General features: G+C 33.0%; 1 protein-coding gene across 1 annotated transcript in view; it reads right to left on the reverse strand.

Moving 5' to 3' along the window:
• Window positions 1–19,993, reverse strand: part of LOC129223755 (dual oxidase-like) — a 253,791-nt gene that overhangs the window by 141,013 nt on the left and 92,785 nt on the right. Inside the window, exon 4 of the mRNA XM_054858115.1 lies at window positions 9,996–10,183. Coding sequence (XP_054714090.1) covers window positions 9,996–10,183 — 188 coding nt within the window. The remainder of the gene's footprint in view (window positions 1–9,995; window positions 10,184–19,993) is intronic.

The following is a 19,993-nucleotide window of genomic DNA, read 5'->3' on the forward strand; positions in this document are numbered from 1 at the left end:
ATACAATTACACAAAAATTGCTCAACATGTGTGTGTTTGCGTATAGGATTTGTACTACTATAAATCAACTTCATCAGCATTTATAGGTTGTTTACTTGTCATGGCAAAACTAATAATAATCAAATTAAGCAACGGAGGGAAAATTGTTACCCTGAAGCAAAAATGGCGACTAGCAAATCATTATTTTTTTTCACCAAAGTCCTCACCAATTACTCGTTACAAACATCTGAGACAAATGACAAGATAATTAGTAGATTTTGCACTAGAGGGCTAAAAATATTGTCACGTACATTTGCCCGTCTCTGTAACTTATAAGAAGCTGTGAAAGGATTTCTCGAAAATTTTTCAGCTAACACGAAGCATTGGGTTCAGTGGACATGACGTAAGTTATCATTAACTGAGTTGAGACGAGCACGGAAATCGCAATTATCTTCCAATCAACATCGGTTATTTGCTCGATCTTCAATGGCAAATGTTTTAGACAACATGGATGATCTGTTAAAGTCGATATTTTTGCTGTCCATTCCAATCTGATTCGTTGACGAAGAAATATTGAGTGTTTTATGTGAGTTGAATTGATACTTAATTCGTTAATGTCTCACGGAGGTGAAAACTATCGTTATGCGAAATTAAGACATTATAAAACCGTTTGTCAAGATAAAATTGTCGACATCTAGAATCAGTGATGTTGAATCTTACAATTAAGAAACATTTTAGATCTGGTATTATATTATGAGATGAATGATATAAAATGAATATATCTGAATGATAGCTACATTCATTCAGATGAAAGAGAAGTGCTAATTCCCTGCAGATATTTCAAGGCATTTTGCTTTAAGATTTTAGGATCTCACCAGTTTCTCAGACATGAAATCCCACCCCCTTCCCCTTTTTTTAGTTTCAACTATACCTTTTGATAGATTAAAGGGAGGCGGAAATTTTAAATGTCGGCGAAACTGGAGGCAAACCAAGATTTTCAAAAGTTATTAATACTTTCTTTACACTTTGCTTATTTGCTTCGATGGCAAACGTTGGGCTACATGGATGAACTGTCAAAGTAGATATTTTTGCTGTTAATTCCAATCTGTATCGCTGACTAAGAAATATTGAGTTTTTTATGTGAGTTGCATCGGTACTTACGTCGTTAATGCCTCACGGAGGTCGAAACTATCGTAATGCAAAATTGAGACATTAGAAAACTGTTTATCAAGATAATACTGTTGATACCTAAAATCAGTAATGTTGAATCTTACAATTTAGTAACATTTTAGATCTGATATTATGTAATGAAATTATTGGTATAAAATGAATAGGGTAGGTGGGGGTAAAACACCGCGATTTACAGTTTCTATAACATCATGGTCAAGAAAGGATAGCTTTTCCACTTTTTTTAATTAGGATCGTAGAACGGTTTGTTAACTATAACTCCACAGAATTCAAACTCGATCTGATTCGTAATTATCCAGAAATAAACAATTTAGTTGCAAATCAAAATTGCGGGGTTTTACCCCGTAAAATGGGGTAAAGCTAATAAGAGTGACTGCTTGATGAAAACATTTGACAACCCCTATAGTGTCATTAGTTCATTGTTATTCATCAGTATTAAACTCGAATATCTCATAAATTTAAACAAGATTTTTTGAAAAACTAGTACAACAATGAATCCGTCTTCACAAACGAAGGATTCAGTTACGGGGGAAAATATGACAGCCGCATTACGAAAAATAACTTAATTGACTGAAGCTAAGCTATGTATAGTTGGGACGAACCTAACCTGGCTGCATAATGAAGGCTCTCTTGATTCTTATCATAGCATTACGACGCGACGCTGCCAGGTTAGTTTTACTGCAACTATAGGTACCTACGTAGCATATAGTTCACCCAGTTTAGTCTCTTAAAACAGTTATTATGTTGTGAAACCATGCTGTCCTGTGAGGTTACGACAATTTTTTTAATTTATGTCTTCATTTACAATGAATGACTTTGTGTCTCAGTAAATTTGCTGGCTACTAGAATATTTTTTAATAAAAAAAAGCTATTACATAGACTTATCCTTCTTGGCACATTGGAGTTATGTTGGCCACATTGCGCAGGGATAAGCTTTTGGTTTTTCCCAGCACTGTTACTCAAAGTGAAGAGAAATCTTTCTTTTTAGAAATCCCAAACTTTTGTTCCATTCTTCAGAGATTTCTTCATACGACCTATTTGAAGCGATTTTTAATGTCTACCCTACAAAACGCAGAAACGGTAACAATTAATTAAGTGCTTCATTAAGCTTGTCATTTCTCATGGTTTCAAATTGTTTTCTTTTATAAGTACATGGACAGAAAAATCATACGTACGTAAATGAACAAAAAAAGGAAATTATATTATATTATTGAAAACATATTTGAGTTTAAATAGACGTAAGGCTTTATACATAAAAATCCTATCCAAATTAAATCTTTATGAATAAATGTTCACCGACAATTTATTTTTAAAGTAAAATAAAATGCTAAACAAAAATGTCAATAAAATTTAAAAAATACAATTTTAAGCGCAATGGAGCAAATCTCCACACTTTTGGAGATGCGGGGATTTGCCCCAAAACATCTGCGGGGATTTTCCCCATTTTACCACTTAATGAAAAACGCTCCCTGTTGTTTTCAAACAGATATTAGAATAAATATTTTCACTCAAAGGTGAAGATTGAACGCAACAGTATCAACATGTTACTCCTTGATTATTCTTTTCAAATCCTATATTTTCCAATGTTCAAATAATACTTTAGAAAAGTTAGATCAAAGTAGTAAAAAACAGATTTACCCCTTTTTCTCGTGTCTGGATTGCCTGGTAAGGACAAATTTTCGTGACACAATAGATTTTAATAGGACAAACGTACCACATAAAAGTCAACTTCTCACTCCAAGGCGGTCAGGTCAAAAAGTCGGTGCGGGTTTTTACCCCGCGCAGGGCTTTACCCTCACCTACCCTATACCTGAATGGTTGGTTCATCTAAAATTAAACCCTTTTTTAAAAAATCACGGTGTGTGTAATTTATGCCAGCTCATATTTAAACGATTTACTTTTTCAGAGAAATTAATGTTTTAGGAAATTAATGATCCAGAGATATTAATAATCCAAAGGCAGCATGCACTTGTTGTTTTTAAGATTATCATCTCATTTTTAAGCTTTCTCGTTGCGGATTTAAATTTTACAATGAATCTATTGTCCATTTATCTTGTAGACAATTTTTGAGTTTTCAATCTGGCTCTCAGACTGCAGAAAAAAATTCTGATGCCGGGCTCATTAAGTTACCTTCTGCTGTTAGAGCAAGCCTAAGCTGGCAGCGTCGTAATGCTGTGGTTAGGATCTGCGTAGCCTTCACAAAACTGCCAGGTTAGGTTTGCTCTAACAATGGTCTTACCGTTAATTTTAAATCAAAACAATATTAGTTAGAGCATCTAACAGCTTCAATTATTTCTCGCAAAAGAGCACCACTAAAGGTTGACAAAATTAAAAATCTCGACAATAACTTGCTCTTATAAGAGAAAGAAATGTGATTATTGGCACAAGAATGCAAGGAGGACACGAGAGCGAACTTGTTGGAATGAGAGTAATGTAAATCATTCGAACGTAGTTATATATAGGTAAGTGTAGAGACAAGTATATTAAGGTACATTAAAAATATCTGCAAAAAAATGTACTACGCCAAAAATTTTAACTTCAAAAGAAGATTTGTATTTAAAGAAAGGTAATTCTTCATTAAGAATGAAATTTTATCAAAAGTTACTGATGACTTGCTTTAAAGAAACTTGAAATAATTTACACCAATGTCATTCTACATTTACAATGTTTACCCTAGGTTTTCGGAAAGAAACCTGCAGAGGCTTATAAATTCAAAACTAGCACAAAACACTGGCTCCTTTTCACTCACTATGTTTTTTTTCCTCAACTGAATCAGGTTCATAATAAATTTTGTGCAATCCTACACTGTTGAAATTGCGGGTTTATCCTGTGGCACCTTTTGGGGTGCAATGGCAACATATGGCACCCTTGAGGTGGAACCACTGATGTTACAACCATTGAACCCTAAAAAGTTTCATATGCAACCCGCAGTTTTAACAGTGTGCGGGCCAATATATTTTAATTTATTTTGATGCAATCGATACTCTAAATAGAGGAAATAAAAAGGAGCCCCAAAATCAAAATCAATCATTAACTCAAATTGTAAATTTTTTTAACTTACACCACTGTCTTACTTTCACGCCCATATCTTGAACAAGTCCATTAGCTATGTTTTAAATTAAATATTTCAACAATATATTCATGGGTAAAAAATTTCTGATTAAAATTTTAACGAAATCAAGTGCCATGATTAAACATAATGTTCATTTTGCTAACAGCTTAAGGCACTAATCTGTATTTGAAGAGGAATCACCATATAATTTCTATTTAATAACTCAAATTTAGTTAATAAGCTTCTCAAAGAAAAGACCTTGCAAAATAGGTTGCAAAATTCTCACGAATAATTTTAGTAAGCTTCGTCCTGATGTCGAAATCATAATTACGTGATGCAATTTCATGACCAAATTCCAATCAATCAAAACTTATCGGTAAAACTTCAGCTAGCATCGGTTAAACTTCATTAATAGAACAGCCAATTTTCGAACAAGCACGGTGAAAGGGAATTCACGATAACGAATACTTAATAAATAATCAAAAAGTAAATAAAAACGGAATCAAGGACCTCATAGCGAAAAAAAAATCGTACTTTCTTTCGCCATTTTAAAACAAACATGTTTTTTTTTTTTTTCCAAATTTTCTAATTGCACTCTAAGTTCTAAAAAAACTCAACAGCAGATTTTTTATTTATTTCACTTTTGTGAATCCTAAAATAATTGACAGTTCATGACTTCACAGGAAATTTACTCTACTTTGTTATGTAAGCGTCCGGGTATTCCGTGAGCAACGCTGATGTTGTCATTGCTTGTTCCAAATTTCAACTGCGCATTCTAAGACATCAAATGGCTCCGCCCTTTCTCGTCCCGCCTTTTGACCCAAAGAAAACATAATTGGAAACATAATTATTGATTTTTGTGTCAAATTAATTTCTTTGGAGTGGTCCCAGACATTCTTTAAGCACATATAGGGGGTATTTCTTTTTTATTTCTATGTATTTCTAAACTACAAAGTTTTGAAATCATAAGCACTTTTGTTTAACATTTCAAAATGGCGAATTCAATTGATTTACAAACAAATTGCTCTTTTTGTAGCCATTTAAAACTGTCTTGGGGCCTCGGTAGCACAGTTGGGAAGCGCGTCATTCTAACAATCCCAAGGGCTCAATTCCTGCCCTTTGCTCTGATTGTAACTTCCTTCTCTGTGCTGTTAATTCTGTCCTACACTATGTTCTGTATTGTACTATGTGTCATATTAGACGTGAGTTCATAAACGGCTCCTGTGTGATCAAGCACACGAACTCGAAACGTTAATAATGAAATAGTTTGAAAACATGTTTCACGTCAGCAAATATATAATTATAAAACATACTTCTATACCTATAAAATTTTGCGAGTGTTGATGTTTTCATAATCGCGATGTGAACAAAGCACTTTTTGTTCAGAAGTCATAAAGCTGAATCTCGTCAAGTTTTAGTTTTGACAAATCTTACTAAAGCTTTTTTTAATAGACTATAATTTGTAGCAATATTTAATATGAAAAAATAAATCTTTCAAATTTTTAAATGAAATGCCGAGATTTATTTTTAATAAATTTGAGCAAAAAACGTTTTGAACGGAATGATGATAAATATAAGAAACTCATTACACATTCAGGAATGAAAAGCTCGTCTTTAAATTAACTTTCCTTGGAGATCCATTTTTAAGATGTCTTGTTAGAGAAATATCATAAATTTAGTCAAAGAGAATGAAAGAAAATGAAAAATATTCAATAGAAATTAAAATTAAATTGCTTTTACTGACACTGCCTTGTTTCTGAAGGAAAAAACATTATGTTAGTTGAAGTTAAGGAGGTCCGGAACACAAAAATCGTCAAATTTTGCAATTTTTTATCAAAACTTTTCTCCGTTTTTCTCTGCTTTAAGGACGTTTGAATCTTGTTTCTATCTTAGTTAGAGCGAAAGATATAATTACTTTTGTTGCATTCATTTAAGTAATATTATACTTTACTTTAAAACTTTAAACGCGTTTTTCTCCATGATGCAATTTTTCTCGATTTTTTGCATTCAAACTCTTATAAGTCAAGAACTGATAAAGATAAAATAATGAAATTTGGAGCGTATCTTTTTCAAACAGTTAACTTTATTTTTTATTCAACAAATTTGAAAAAAGCGTTTTCTGCAAAAAAATAATAATAATAATAATAATTCGCAACTCCAACGAACCATAGGGGGCCTCTTTCGCTGTAGCCAATTTCTAATGGCGGATGAAACAGGTAAAACAAACGCACGTGGTAACGAAGAAAAGGCTAATAAGTCTAGTAAATTTTGTTCGTATGCATGATTTTTTCGCTTTATTCCTTTAAAATTAATTTTCAAAGTCTTGTTGATATTCTGGCCCACGTAGAAAGAAACGAGAATTCAAGAAGCATTACTAAACGTCAAATATTAAAGCAAACTACGTAGTTCGTAGTTCTAAGCAGCCATTTCCACGATGTTGAATTCGATATTTATCAATTCTTGATAAAACTAAATAATAATTGTAGCCTGACAAGAATAACAACTAATGCTAAAAAATTTAATATGACATTACGAATTATTATCAAAAGAAGATAATACTTCTTTACCTTGCTTGGCTAGCGCTTATTGTTTTGCATTTGTAGCTGAGTTATTTCTCTCAAATTCCCGAATCGGTTAATTTAAAATTTTTCTGTTTCGATGTTTCTAATTTCTGAGTTATGATTTAATTATGTCATGCTATGCAAATCGTCAACAAAACTCTCACGGATATGTGGTGGCAGTTTTCTTTTCAGTTTGATCTACCATTATTTCTTTTTACTTATCGCATTCTGTAATCTTTCTACCATTTTATTCCACTCATGATAAAAATTAAAAATGGTAGAATGGTAAACATGCGGAATCTCGCCAAGGCTACTTTGCCCGCACAATACAAAAGCAATAAATTCTTTCTCGGTTAAAAATTTTTCATTTTGTTCTACGATAATATATTCAAGAAAATGTTTTATATACTGTCCATTCCAACTAAATGCTGCTGTAAAATATGGTTACTTAAATTAATTAAAGATTAAAAGAAAAAAAACCCATATTCTTACAAATTCACACAAAACAATAAAAAATTTTACCTGGTATAACGTTATCCAAGTTTGTTAATCCAGAGTTTTCTTGTGTTAAGGTAAGCTGACATTATTTTGAGAAGCTCGAGAATACTACTAAGGGACGAAACAATATTTCTGTAGCTGAAAGCAATCTAAGACACATCGATTGCTTTAATAAATACTCAGAACAAACTGCCTGTATTTACGTCAACAGACAGACGTGGAACGCAATGTGGCAAAATTTTAGTTTTTTCGGCAGTTTTGTAAATCACTGCAAGGTAGCGTACTCGAGCGCTGGAGTTACGAATAATAAGATTTTTTTTTTAAACAAAGTATCTTCGAATTTTTCGAAATTTTTCTTCAAATATTTTCTATTTTTTTATTGAATTAATATTTTTTAAATCGCTGAACAAAAATTAAAGCTTAGTATTTGTGCATATTTTTTTGAAAAAATAAAATTGAAAATTGACCAAGAATATTTTGAGTTTTAGCGATTTAATGCAACTGTTTTTTTAAACGAATTAAAGAAAAAAAAATTTAGTATTTTTGTCATGATTTTGCTTATTAAATATATGGGGAAACAGTGCAAAAAAATTCAAAACTCTAAACTGTTTAATAAAATGTTTTTCAAAATGTGTCCGGGAACCCCTTAAACAACATTCCACTCACTGATATGCAAATCCTTGAAGGAAAAATAGGACTATACCTTTCCTTTCACAGAACTAATGAAGATTACTACCGTAGAAGTTATAAAAACATAGTTCTTTTTTTTTTCTTTTTAAAAATGTTAGGTGTCTTAAAACATAAAATCTTCTAAACGCACGATCATTGTAACTCAAAAGAGGATGGATTTGAATCATTTTCGTTAAGGACTTTGATCCGTATACAGTCTGAGTAAAAACTTTAAGTCCAGTGCACTTTTTTGAGAAATTGGACACACCTTAATCTTAGGATCAAAAAGTCATATGAGTGATAAATATTAACCTTAAATACAAGTAAAAAAGGCCGAACAATTTAATTGTAAGTGTTTCATTATCAGAAAATATTACTGATCAATATTTGAACCTGAGTAAAATCTTTAAGGCCAACATAGAAAAAAGCATATGAGGACAAAAATTCAAACATTTATAAGCTTATGTGGCAGCCATTCCTTCAAATTACTTCAAATATTCTTGTTTTCATGAATGAAACTAGTTTTTGACAAAATTCGGGATATATTTTTTACCATTCATCTTCGATGGTAGATTTCAGCTCTATTGATGAAGTAAAATGTCTCTCCTTTGTATAAACTCTTCTTGCTAAGTCACCCAATAAGTTCTCTATCGGGTTAAGATCTGAATACTTAGTTGGTCATTTCAAAGTTTCAACATTGTTTACTTTTAGCCTATTTTTTACACTGTTATTCGGATGGATAGATGCATTGTTTTGTTGATATTTTCAATTTTCTGCAGCAATAAATTCAGCATTGGGTAAAAGATGACTTGGGAGGACATTCTGATATGCTTGTGAGTTCATTTTACCTGAAACAAACGCAACTGAGCACACACCATTGTAAGCAAAGCACTCTCAAGTTCTGACAGAGCCTCCATCTAATTGGCGCTTGTAGAATATTTTTTTTCTTTTCGTAAATCATGCCAATAGTACTTCCGTTCGTTTGGTCCATCCAAACTCCACTTATTTTCGTTAGAAAAAATTATTTGTATTCATTGGTTATTCCAGGTCATGATTTCCAAGCTAAAGTTGAAACGCTCTATATTGTGCATTTCCAATAAATGAGGTTTAAGCAGATTTACAGCATTAATAAAATTTCCACACCTTCTAATTGTGTTATGTATCGTTTTTGACAAACATTTAAACCTATCGTCTAAATAAGTTTCCTGGTTGAGTACTTTTCAGGTAATATAATAATTCCCAAACTCTTCTTCCATGACGCGAGGACCAAGCTTGAAGTTTACCCGGGTTTTCTTTTTACCCTAATTGAGTTTAAATCAAACAAAAATGTTGACTTTAATCTTCGGTCTTCCTATTTTTTTGCAATAGTACGCCTACTTATCCTTGTTGAAGAAAAAGCTTCAATCTGCCCTCTTTCTTGAACAGTTAACTTTTTACCTTACAATATCGTCACAAGTAGGACAAAAACTTTGCAGAAATTAATTACAAAACTGCAAGTTGAAGGGTTTCCACAATCTTGTTAACTGAGGTAACATTTATTATGGTATAAGTACTTGCAGTTTTTTAAAAATACTAGTGGCCTTAAAGTTTTCACTCAAGCTGAAATGCTAACTTTGAATAAATCACTGCTTTTCTGGTTATTGCATGCTTTACAAATCCTGTCCGTTGCATCATTTCTTACCAATGAACATTAATAATTAATTATACAATAATATTAAAATCCCTTTAATTTTATTTTCTTTTTTTCAAAGAAAATTATACTGGCCTTAAAGTTTTTACTCAGACTGTACGTAAAGGCACAAAGTGGTGTATCAACTTTTAAAAGAATTTTTGACTTAAGTTACTTTACTAGTAATTAAACTAAAAGCTTTATACACCTAATGTATCCAGTCGAGTGTTTTACCTAATCACTAAATGCTTATTTTTCAAAGTTTTGAATTAATCTTTTTTTTTTTTTTTGCATGTATTTGTGTGTGGGGGGTCAATTACCATTTTAGCATTATTACACTTCATAATTAATTTCTAGATTTGTAAATTAAAATCCTTACTTGCTCTCTAGGGCTATTTGGTGACTGTCCTGTCTTAGAGTCGTACAAGGCTCGATGGAACGGCATGAATCTTTCTCCCCTACAGGACTTGTCATAAGTAGCGTCACAAGTGTCGATCTCAATCTTATGAAGCTCAATAGGGCACCCCGCTTCGCTGGCCATCAGTATTTCGTCTGTCACTACTTGACCTGAAATTTTGAAGAAAGAAATTAATAAAATTACACTAATAAAAGACGAAAAAAAATTAGCGGATTTCCGAAATTTCTCCAAAAGCAGAAAGAAATTTATTACTGGTTAAAAAAGCAAACTTAAAAATCTCAGTAACTCATTTGAAAATTGATTTAACATATTGACTAAATGCGAGGGTAATTCGTGAGACTATAATGAGTTTAACGTTAGTGAGATTTCTCTTCGGCTATTCGTAAAATAGTTTTGGCGAATTTTAGTTTTTTACAGTCGGTAAACTTTTGCATGGAAAGTTTCTAGGTTCCAACCTGACACGCGAGGCAATTGTTGCAGTATCTATTGTACTTTTTATTTCTGAATAAGATCCATGGAACCAAAGTGACAGACGTATACTTGTGATGTTTTAAGATGCATTCTTTTATTTCATTAATTACTTGAATTATTTATTTATTTATTTATTGTTGTATAGTAGTGCAGCAGAGAGGACTGTACTTTGACAAATTGTCATTTGTTTTACACAAAATGCATTATTGCAGGATACTGCATTAGAAAAAATCGTTCTATGCGAAACGTTTATTTCAGAGTAGTGCAGCAGTGGTCACATTCCAATATTTTCAGTAATAATAATAATAATAATATAATAATATTTTCAGTGGTCACATTCACATTGTGACACACAAACTTTTTGATTAGTTTAAATATTAAACCACTTTTGTGTTTGCTACTATGTTAAAAACGGTTCGTCTAATGCAAGTGCTGCAATTTATTTAGCCATTTCTTGTACTTCTAGACAAATTTTCAAGAATGGTAGTTTTTTAAATTTTAGTCAAATTATTGCATTTTTCTACTGAATAGAAAACCCACAAATTTTGTAATGCACAACATTCAAGTTACTTACTGGAGTTTCTACAACTAATTGTATGAATAACCATGTATAACTTCAATCTTATAACGTTAAAAAAACTTAAATATATTTTTTTGTTTTAACGTTAAACGTATATCACTAAAACTTCAAGGGTTGAAAAGATGACTATAAGGCAAATGAAAATTGTCAAGTATTTGACATTTTTAGCAAATAGTTGTCCGATTCCAATAACAATGACCTTTTTTAAGGGACAAACAATTCAATTCGTGAAATATTTGCAGTTTAAAGAATTCATTAACAGATACCTAAAGAATGTAGTAACATATTTTTCAGTTGTAAAATATGCTGTAATCATTGACGAAGATAATTTGTTCCTAGAGAAGCTCATCGAGAAACAATTTGGTGGTATATTTTTTCCGTGAAAAAGCGATTGAAATAAGGTTCCATATGGTCTTCAAATAGCCCGATGCCGAATTTTATGTAGGACTCGACCGATGCATCGGCGCCGATGGTTCAACAATTTAGCCATCGGCATCGGCGGCCGATGCTAACTTGCAGGGAACATCGGCCCATCGGCCTTAAAAACATCGAAAAGCCGATGGAATTGGCCTATGGTTTCGAAAAAAAAAAAGACCTTTGCTGTTTTACTTTTTAATGCAAAGTAAAGGGAGTTATTATTTTCATATAAAATTGTTTACTTTAACTTCAGTATGAATTTCTATTTTAGTCACCCCTGAAAGAGTTTTTGATATAGTACCCGCCGCTAATAAAATCACTGGATTATAAAATCAGCCTCTTTTTTAAAATCAAATCTGGAAGAACAGAATCATTGCAATACCAAAACATGTTAAAACCATCTTTTAATAAAATCACTATCGCCGTTTTATAAAATCAAACTTTTGAACATCATACGTAAGAATTTTTTAAAGAAGCACCAAGAAGTGAAGGAATCGGTCTCAGAAGATGAGGAAATCTCAGAGTCAAATTTGCCTCTTCATTTTCGATAGATGTCAGAAAAGCGCTTGATAATGTACGATGCACTTTAGAACAAAGAGGAAAATATGTTGAATGTTACAAAACACTTTGTAAACTCTCAAACGATATTGAATCTTGGTTCTCCCAATTCTGCTAAGCAAACAACAATACACCTACATTTTAAGATCCTTGTGCAAATAATTATTTAAAAAAAATGCGCCTCATGTTTAGTTAAAATGATAACTGTCTTTTGAAATACTTAAAACAGAAATAAATGAAGTAATTCTCCATTCCATTTTTAGAGTATTTAAACTTCAAAACCTTTCATTTTTTTGAATGCCGGATAATAAAATCAGCCGCTTTATAAAATCAAATATACCCCGAACGAATGTGATTTTAATAAGCGGCGGGCACTACTGCATTCAGGTACCAAACAAGTTAATTATTGCGTTGTTTCTTGCGGCTGGATGTACGTATGTATCTCTCATAAGTCATAACTCAAAAATGGTAAGCTGTAGAAGGTTAAAACTTCTCATGTGGAGTGTGCGTACGTTCCAGAAGTGCACTTCCCTTTTTCTTTTCGATCGGGTGTTCTAAAAAGCCTATTTACTCATTTTTTTTGGGGCTATTAATTACTTATTTCAATACAAAACTAATATAAAGTCCCGGACTGACGATCATTTGGTGATATATTGCCGAATTGGAGACTATGGAAACAAATATAAGACAGCGAAACCGTTTTTTTTTTTGCGTCATTTTGTTAGATTCCCGTTGAACCGGCGGTAATTTTTAGAATACTTGCCGTGCCCCCCCCCTCCCCTTCCCTGTATTTCTGAAATTAAACTCTAGTTGCAGTTCCGAGTTGTTTAAAAATATCACTATTCATAAAATTAGACATTTTTCTTTCAAAAAAGAGAAGCATAACTACATCCTATATAGATTGTACGTAGTACGAACCAAAATTTCGGGGACAAGCTGTATAAAACGTTACCCAGAATAGTTCACATTACCGAAGCACATCCACCTTCAAAGGGTCACCTTGAGGGACTATGTACTTCTGCCACTGTTCATATAACTTTTGGAATTACTCCTGGAAGCCTTTTTCGCAACCTACTATGATGCAGCTTTATCTTCTCTTGACGGAAGAAAGCAGCGTCCATGTAAATGTTTTTTTTTTTTTTTTTTGCTGGGAACAGGTAAGAGTCACCCGGAGCTAAGTCCGACGAAACGTTATGTTATTTGTTTGTCATATCAGAGCATTGATCACTCAAACCGTGCATCCTCAACATGAAAGTCTCCTTCTTCCCCACGATGAAGTTAAAGCAGCAGCGCAAGAGGCCTTACAGGAGGTTGCAAAAAATGGCTGCCAGGAATGCTTCTAAAAGCTATACGAAGAAAGCAGAACTGCATAGTCGTTCAAAGCGATTATTTTGTAGATGTGCTTCGGTAACGTGAACTATTCAGAGTAAAGTTTTATACTGCTTGTCCTCGAACTTTTAGATCATACTACGTACGAATGAGTTTTCAACTTACTATTTCATGACGTTTCTGAGTGACGCAAGTTGACGCGTATGAAGACATCACAAGAGAACTTGCGATAAATAACTGAGAAGGTGTTCAAAATGGATTTTTTGGTCATTTATATGTTCTTAGGTACACATACGTGTACAGATGTGCCGAAAAAACTTGTGAAGTTAAAATTGGGGATCGTGAAATAGAAATTAGGTAGAATTTGATTTTTTTTTTTTTTTTTTTTTTGATTACAAGTTCTATTCGTGGAAAGGAAGTAAAGTGAAATGAATAAATGATCCTTTAACTTCCTGACAATCTTATCAATTTATTTCCATTAGATTTTTTTTTTGCCATCGGCCAACGGCATCGGCCATCGGCAATCGGCCATTTGGAGAAAAACAATCGGCAATCGGCCATCGGCCATCTTTGAACAATCGACCAACAATCGGCATCGGCCCATCGGCCAAAAAATGCCATCGGTCGAGCCCTAATTTTATGATGTATGGGCATTATACAGCTTAATCCTACCCAAGCAAATAAGTAAAATAACTTTATCAAGTGATTAGTGTTGAATAAAAAGGTTGGATTGATCGTTAAGTTATTAAATTGCAAAGCCTGAAACAAAGGGTACTGCTCTTATCAAAGCCTGACCTTTAAAATGTATTTATATATTTTTTAATAATAAAATGCAAGTGAAGTTTTGAAGGTTTTACTTTCATATGCGTGTATTTTTTGCTTGTTCCTAACGTTAAAATCAAGTTTTGCGGAGTTACATGGTTACTGTGTTCATTTTTCATAAGTATTAAACAGAAAAAAATAACTCACACCATCTTGTGGGGTGACTTTTTGGAGTGCTTTTTATAACTGGATCGTACATAAATGTTTAATTTGTGCTTAGATGTTATTATGTAACCAAAGAGTGAACTACGCATAGTAGTAAATACATGTGAAATTATTTTTGGTTGTTTGGTGCGTGCCAAAATCAATGTTCTAGCAATATCTACAATTTTGTTGGGGTAAAAGTTTCTCTGTAAGGGGAATTCGGAAAACAGTCTGCAAGCATGTAATCTTCTAATGATGGCCGGGTAGTTGAGAATATGTTCCAGGAAGACAGGTGAGTTCTGTCACATACAGTTTCTATAGAATTTGTAAGTTCGCGCGCGCGGGTGCCATCTATATTTAGAACCATTCCACTCAGGTGGTGGGTTCGAAGTTTGGTAATAGTTCGGGTAATAATCCTGTCTGCATTGATGATGAATTGCATTAGCGTCTCCTGAAGTTATGGTACTGCAGCTTTCAGAGTTTCAGTTAATCGCCTCTTTCGTTATCCTATCTGCTTTCTCATTCCTTTATTCTTTCTATATATCAACATTTGCAGACTGGAAAGTGCAGCTTTTCCTTAGATGGTAAATTATCTCTAAGCTGTGATGGATATCTTGCACAAGCTTGGAGTTTCCATTTTCTATCGCCTCTAGAGCAGCTTTGAACCACAGTAAAAACGAGCCCACTAACTTTATTAATATTACTTAAATCCTTTTTATGCAGTTTAGACGAAGAAAAATAGAGAAAAAAAAATACTTCCCCTGTTTACTGTAATAAAAGAAAAAAATAAAGTTTTCCTACAAAGATAATGGTATTGCAGAGTAATGCGGGATGGATGGTTGGAAGTCTGCCTCCTATCCTAGTCTGCCTAGAACTTTAACTCGACCCTTTCTTTTAAAAAGCTACAAAAGTAATCAAAGTTAATATATCCTAACCAACACTTAAAAGCCTTTGGATCTCATTTCTTCCTACTCCAATAACGAGGTGATATTCGAGGACCCCAATTAATTATTGAAGAGAAACTTTTCGACGTAGTCTTAGATAAGAGTGAATTAAGAATGATAAATGAATGAAGAGGTAAAAGAAAGATGGTGTGGCATATTTTGTTTTTCAGCTGCAGCTTAAAAAGATTTCATCAAAACTCAAACTGTCATCTTTATCAAAAAAAAAAAAAAAGCACTCTTCGCTTGGGTGCTAAAAAGGAATTTTTCATTATCGTTCCTTGAAATCGCTCCGAAAAACCAAAATTATGTGATGAAAGGGGCTTTCCACAAATAAGGAAAAGGGAGGTTCATGAAATATTGAGTTTGTGACAAAGGGAAGGGAGGGGATTAGAAAAAGCGTGACATCACGATTTTTAATAAAAATATGTTTATGAAAAATAGTGTGACTTGTGATAAAGGGTGGGAAGGGTATAGAGAAGTGTGACACTTTGGGACAGGGGAGGGTCAAATATTGAAAAAAAAGTGTAACATATTTATAGACAGCCCCAAATGGTAAAAGTAACATTTAAAAAACTAGTCTTTAGTTACTTCGGAAATACTCTAAGCATAACTTTCGGAAAAAATATCAGGTTAATTCAGAAAAATAAATTCTTAAATTGAACTCAAAAACTAATTCTTAGCAAACATTTTGAATAGGAAAGTTGATTTCGTTTTCCATTTTTATTTCTTCTTTGTTTTATTCGTTTACTTGTTTGTAGGATGAAATGGTAATAGTATTTTTAAAAAAAACTATAATTCGCATTACTTCGGCAATTCCATAAGCTTAACCCTTGGTGATAATATCAGATAATGAAATAATCTTTAGATTGAATTATCAAACTACAATTCAAATAGTAAAACCTCTGAAACAAAAGCTTGATTTCCCTTTTTGAATTTTTTATTTGGATATTATTTTACTCGTTTATTTGTTTGTCTTTCAAAATTATGCAATGAAATAGTGAAAGTATTTTGAATGTAATAATAATCATTAAGTTCATCATTGGTTGATAATATCAGGATTCTTCGGAATCATCAGGCTATAAAACTATCTCTTAGTAAAACTTCTAAACAGAAAGTTGGTTTCAATTTTTAAATTTTTATATGTTTTTTTTTATTGATTTTTCTGTCACATTTAATCGTTAAATCTTTTGCCCAAACAGCGTTATTGTAATTTATGAGCATCGTGACGGAAGGGAAATTTCGACATGTTTAAGACAGACAATCTCTTAAAAGCGGGTCTACACTTAAAGGGTCGCATAGGAAAATCACTGTAAGTTTAGAGTAACCAAAGAGTATTGTAAATCGTTAAGATTCAAATCTAATGAAAATTTAGAGATTGATTATGAAAATATAGCAAAAGTTTATCGGGTAAGTTCTTCATATTTCACAAAGCTGAAATTACAAGATTGGCATTGATAACAATAAAAAATTTCGACCACGTCTTTGGTCTTTGATGACTTTCAATTGACTGGCTAATGCAATAAGACATTTCGAAACATGACAATGGGTTAATAGTTAGTTCTAGGGACGTTCTGCCATTATTTACAGAAATTTTTAATTCGTGGAGATCTCGACCTTTTTCAGGCAAGGGAGATCTTCAAATGTTGAGATTTTTCTGAGTTGTATATGGTAAGTCATGTTCGAACAAAATACTTTATTGGTTTACTTAACTATTACTTTTTCTATCACATTTATACGTTTTTGTCATTTTCTGTGGTGTTCTAAGAGTGTTACACGCTAATCGTGAAATCAGGCAGGATTCAAATCTTGAATGGAGCAATTTTCCTCCATATTTAGAGTTCCTCCTTTGCGTCATGAGATTTAAGGTTCACAGTTCCCGGGCTTTTCAGAATACTGGAGGCGAATGAGGATAAGATGCCTCCCTAGAAACCTAGACGTTAGGGAGAAACTGAACTATTTTCCTCAAGGGATCGAAGCCATTTCCTGTTTGGTGATATTTTGATAGTTGAAACTTTAACCCTAACTCCAGTGGATTAGCAATAAACTCCAGTAGAAAGCGTTCATTGCTGACCACTTTTTCGTTTCTTCCTTCCGTGAAATGACACAGTCTTACCGTGAAACAGTAAAAATACAGGATCCAGGCCAGTTTTGTCACAATCAAGCCTTTCCCTGCATGTTAAACATTACCAAAACATATTACCAAATTATCATGGCTTGACGCGAGTTTCATTGTTGATGATGTCAGAAGCGTTACTCATTGACTATTATATATATGATGATGCTGCTGCTGGAAAGAAGTTGGTGAGATGAGTTGAACATTGTAATACCCTCTATTACCTTGTAATACCCCGTATTCAATGAGACGTCCAGTTTACATGCAAAAAAAGTTCATAGTCATTGTGATGGGGATGAATTGTTTTTTTATTATTGTGTGTTTAGTTCGTAAATATTTTGTTTCTCCTAGTACATTGGTCTTACAAAATTCATTGTTTTAAATTTCATCTGCCACTCCGGATAGGTATCTGTTGAGATCTTCCGCAGTTAATGGAGAAGACATTTGGATTTTATATTTTTTAGTGTACTTGCTTGATTTTATTTCGAAAAACCAAGCTTTCAAAGCGTGATAATGAGACAAATGAAAAAAAAAAAAAGGCTGGAAAAATAACTGATAAATCCTCAAATATTAACTACATATTCATAGCTTTTCCTTAAGGTGTCGAGAAGTTCGTAAATTGTAATAATGAACTCATCGGCAAAATAACTAAACTTCAATTAGTATCAAATAAAAAAAAAGCCGTTTGTTGCTGAAACTGAAACATTTTATTTTGTTAAACTGGCATTCAACTCTCAAAATTCCATTTTCAATTCCCGTAAATGAGATCCATGATGCGTTAGGTTCATTGCACTTTTATGTAGGTTTAAGTGAGCAAGTAATTTCATACAGCAGCTAATATTGCATTGAGTGCAGTTTACTAGAGATTAGACGAACTGTATCATGAAGATAAGAAAATAAAGAAAAATTCAAAGAATTGTATGAGTCCAGATTTAAAAGGTAAGATACTCAATATCTGGACATACCTTTAGACTTCAATCATCTCATTTTGATGCGAAAACGTTGATTAAATGAAACTGAAGTACCTCTATGGAAATGGAAACGGTGTACTGACATTTCAAAATTATTCCAATCAATATCAACAATAACTTCATAGCTAGTGATGATATTAAGACACATGTAATCGATAAAAGGATGTACTATGCTGCTACTGAAAAAGAGTAGTACATCTCCTGAATCTAATATTGAGCAGCATTTTATGTTTTATCTGATCTAATCGCTGAGTTTTGGCAAAGATGGTGAACAATACATTACTTTTCATTGCTTAAATCACGACCAAAGGCAGAAATGTTGAAGTAAGAAAACATTAAGGAAAAGCTAAGGATCAAGGTGCAAATCTGAAAGACTATAATTGTTCTGATATGACTAGTATCGAATGAAGGAATAAATACACCGTTTCACCCTATAACTCTTTCAAAAGCCAAGATATTACATGATCTAAAAGACATCTTATAAAAGGTTAAAATGATGAAAGGTAACCTTCACAGTTTTCACCAATTCATTTTTAAGCTCTTCCAACTCGGAACCACAAAGATAAAAAAAAATGACTTTCCTAGAACGATAGCTACAATACAAGAAACAATTCTAGATTACAATCGATGATCCGGAATGGTCTCTTGCAAAAGGAACCTCCCGAAGTTCTACCTTATCAATTCTCCACATCTCTGACTGAATCTTTTGTACAAAACCATCACTTGTATCTGTGCACAACAGCTATCTTTGAATGAGCCGCAGATATTGCTTAGTGCCTCATTACCTCGAAACTTGTCACTCCCAAGACTGCAATTTAGATATGCTCAGTTCCAACCACGATATCACGCCATTTCTTCTTGCAGCTGTGTGGCCCGACTGCATTTCGAATGAGGCGCTGATCAATGAGCAGTTGCTGTTTTTGCTGCTAGTTAAATATACGTTCCTTCAATCCCGCATTCCATGTTCCATGTGTGAAAATCGCTTTAAGTAAAATTTAATAAGTGCTGTCGCTCCGAGGGGGCTCGATTTGTTATCGGTTGATAGTATTCGGTTGACGCGAAACCTGTTCAAGAACTCAACACATTTGTACGTGGATACAAGCCAATTTCAAGGGTGTCGAATGTTCAACATAAAACAAATGAAAGCTAATGCTTTTTGAAGAGGGATAGTTTCGTCCTTTGCTATGTCTGTGCAACGATTGACATATTCATCAACAATGCCCTACCCAACTTACATTCCATTAGTAAGTTCGTTTCAAAATTATGAATAAATTTGACTGTAGCGAAATAGTCTTGCTTTGACTTCTGATTTGACCAGTACATGCTTATCAAAGTGCTATAAAACTAACTTTTTTTTTACCTTTCATGTTTCCCCCTCCCCCTTTTTTTACTTATATTTAAAATTTCATTCGGGGTTACCAAACATAAATCTAGTTTAAATGGCAGAATTATATTTTTTAAAAAACTTTAAAACGGCTAAATAATAACTGCGGCAAAAATTAAAAACCTCAAAATGCTTCTGGCAACATTGTTGCTGATTTTTATGCAAAATTACCTCCAGGATCAAAATATGAAGACCGTTTTCCTCCACCACAGTCATCTTTTTTTCA

Source organism: Uloborus diversus, chromosome 6, assembly GCF_026930045.1.
Source record: "Uloborus diversus isolate 005 chromosome 6, Udiv.v.3.1, whole genome shotgun sequence".
NCBI lineage: Eukaryota > Metazoa > Arthropoda > Arachnida > Araneae > Uloboridae > Uloborus > Uloborus diversus.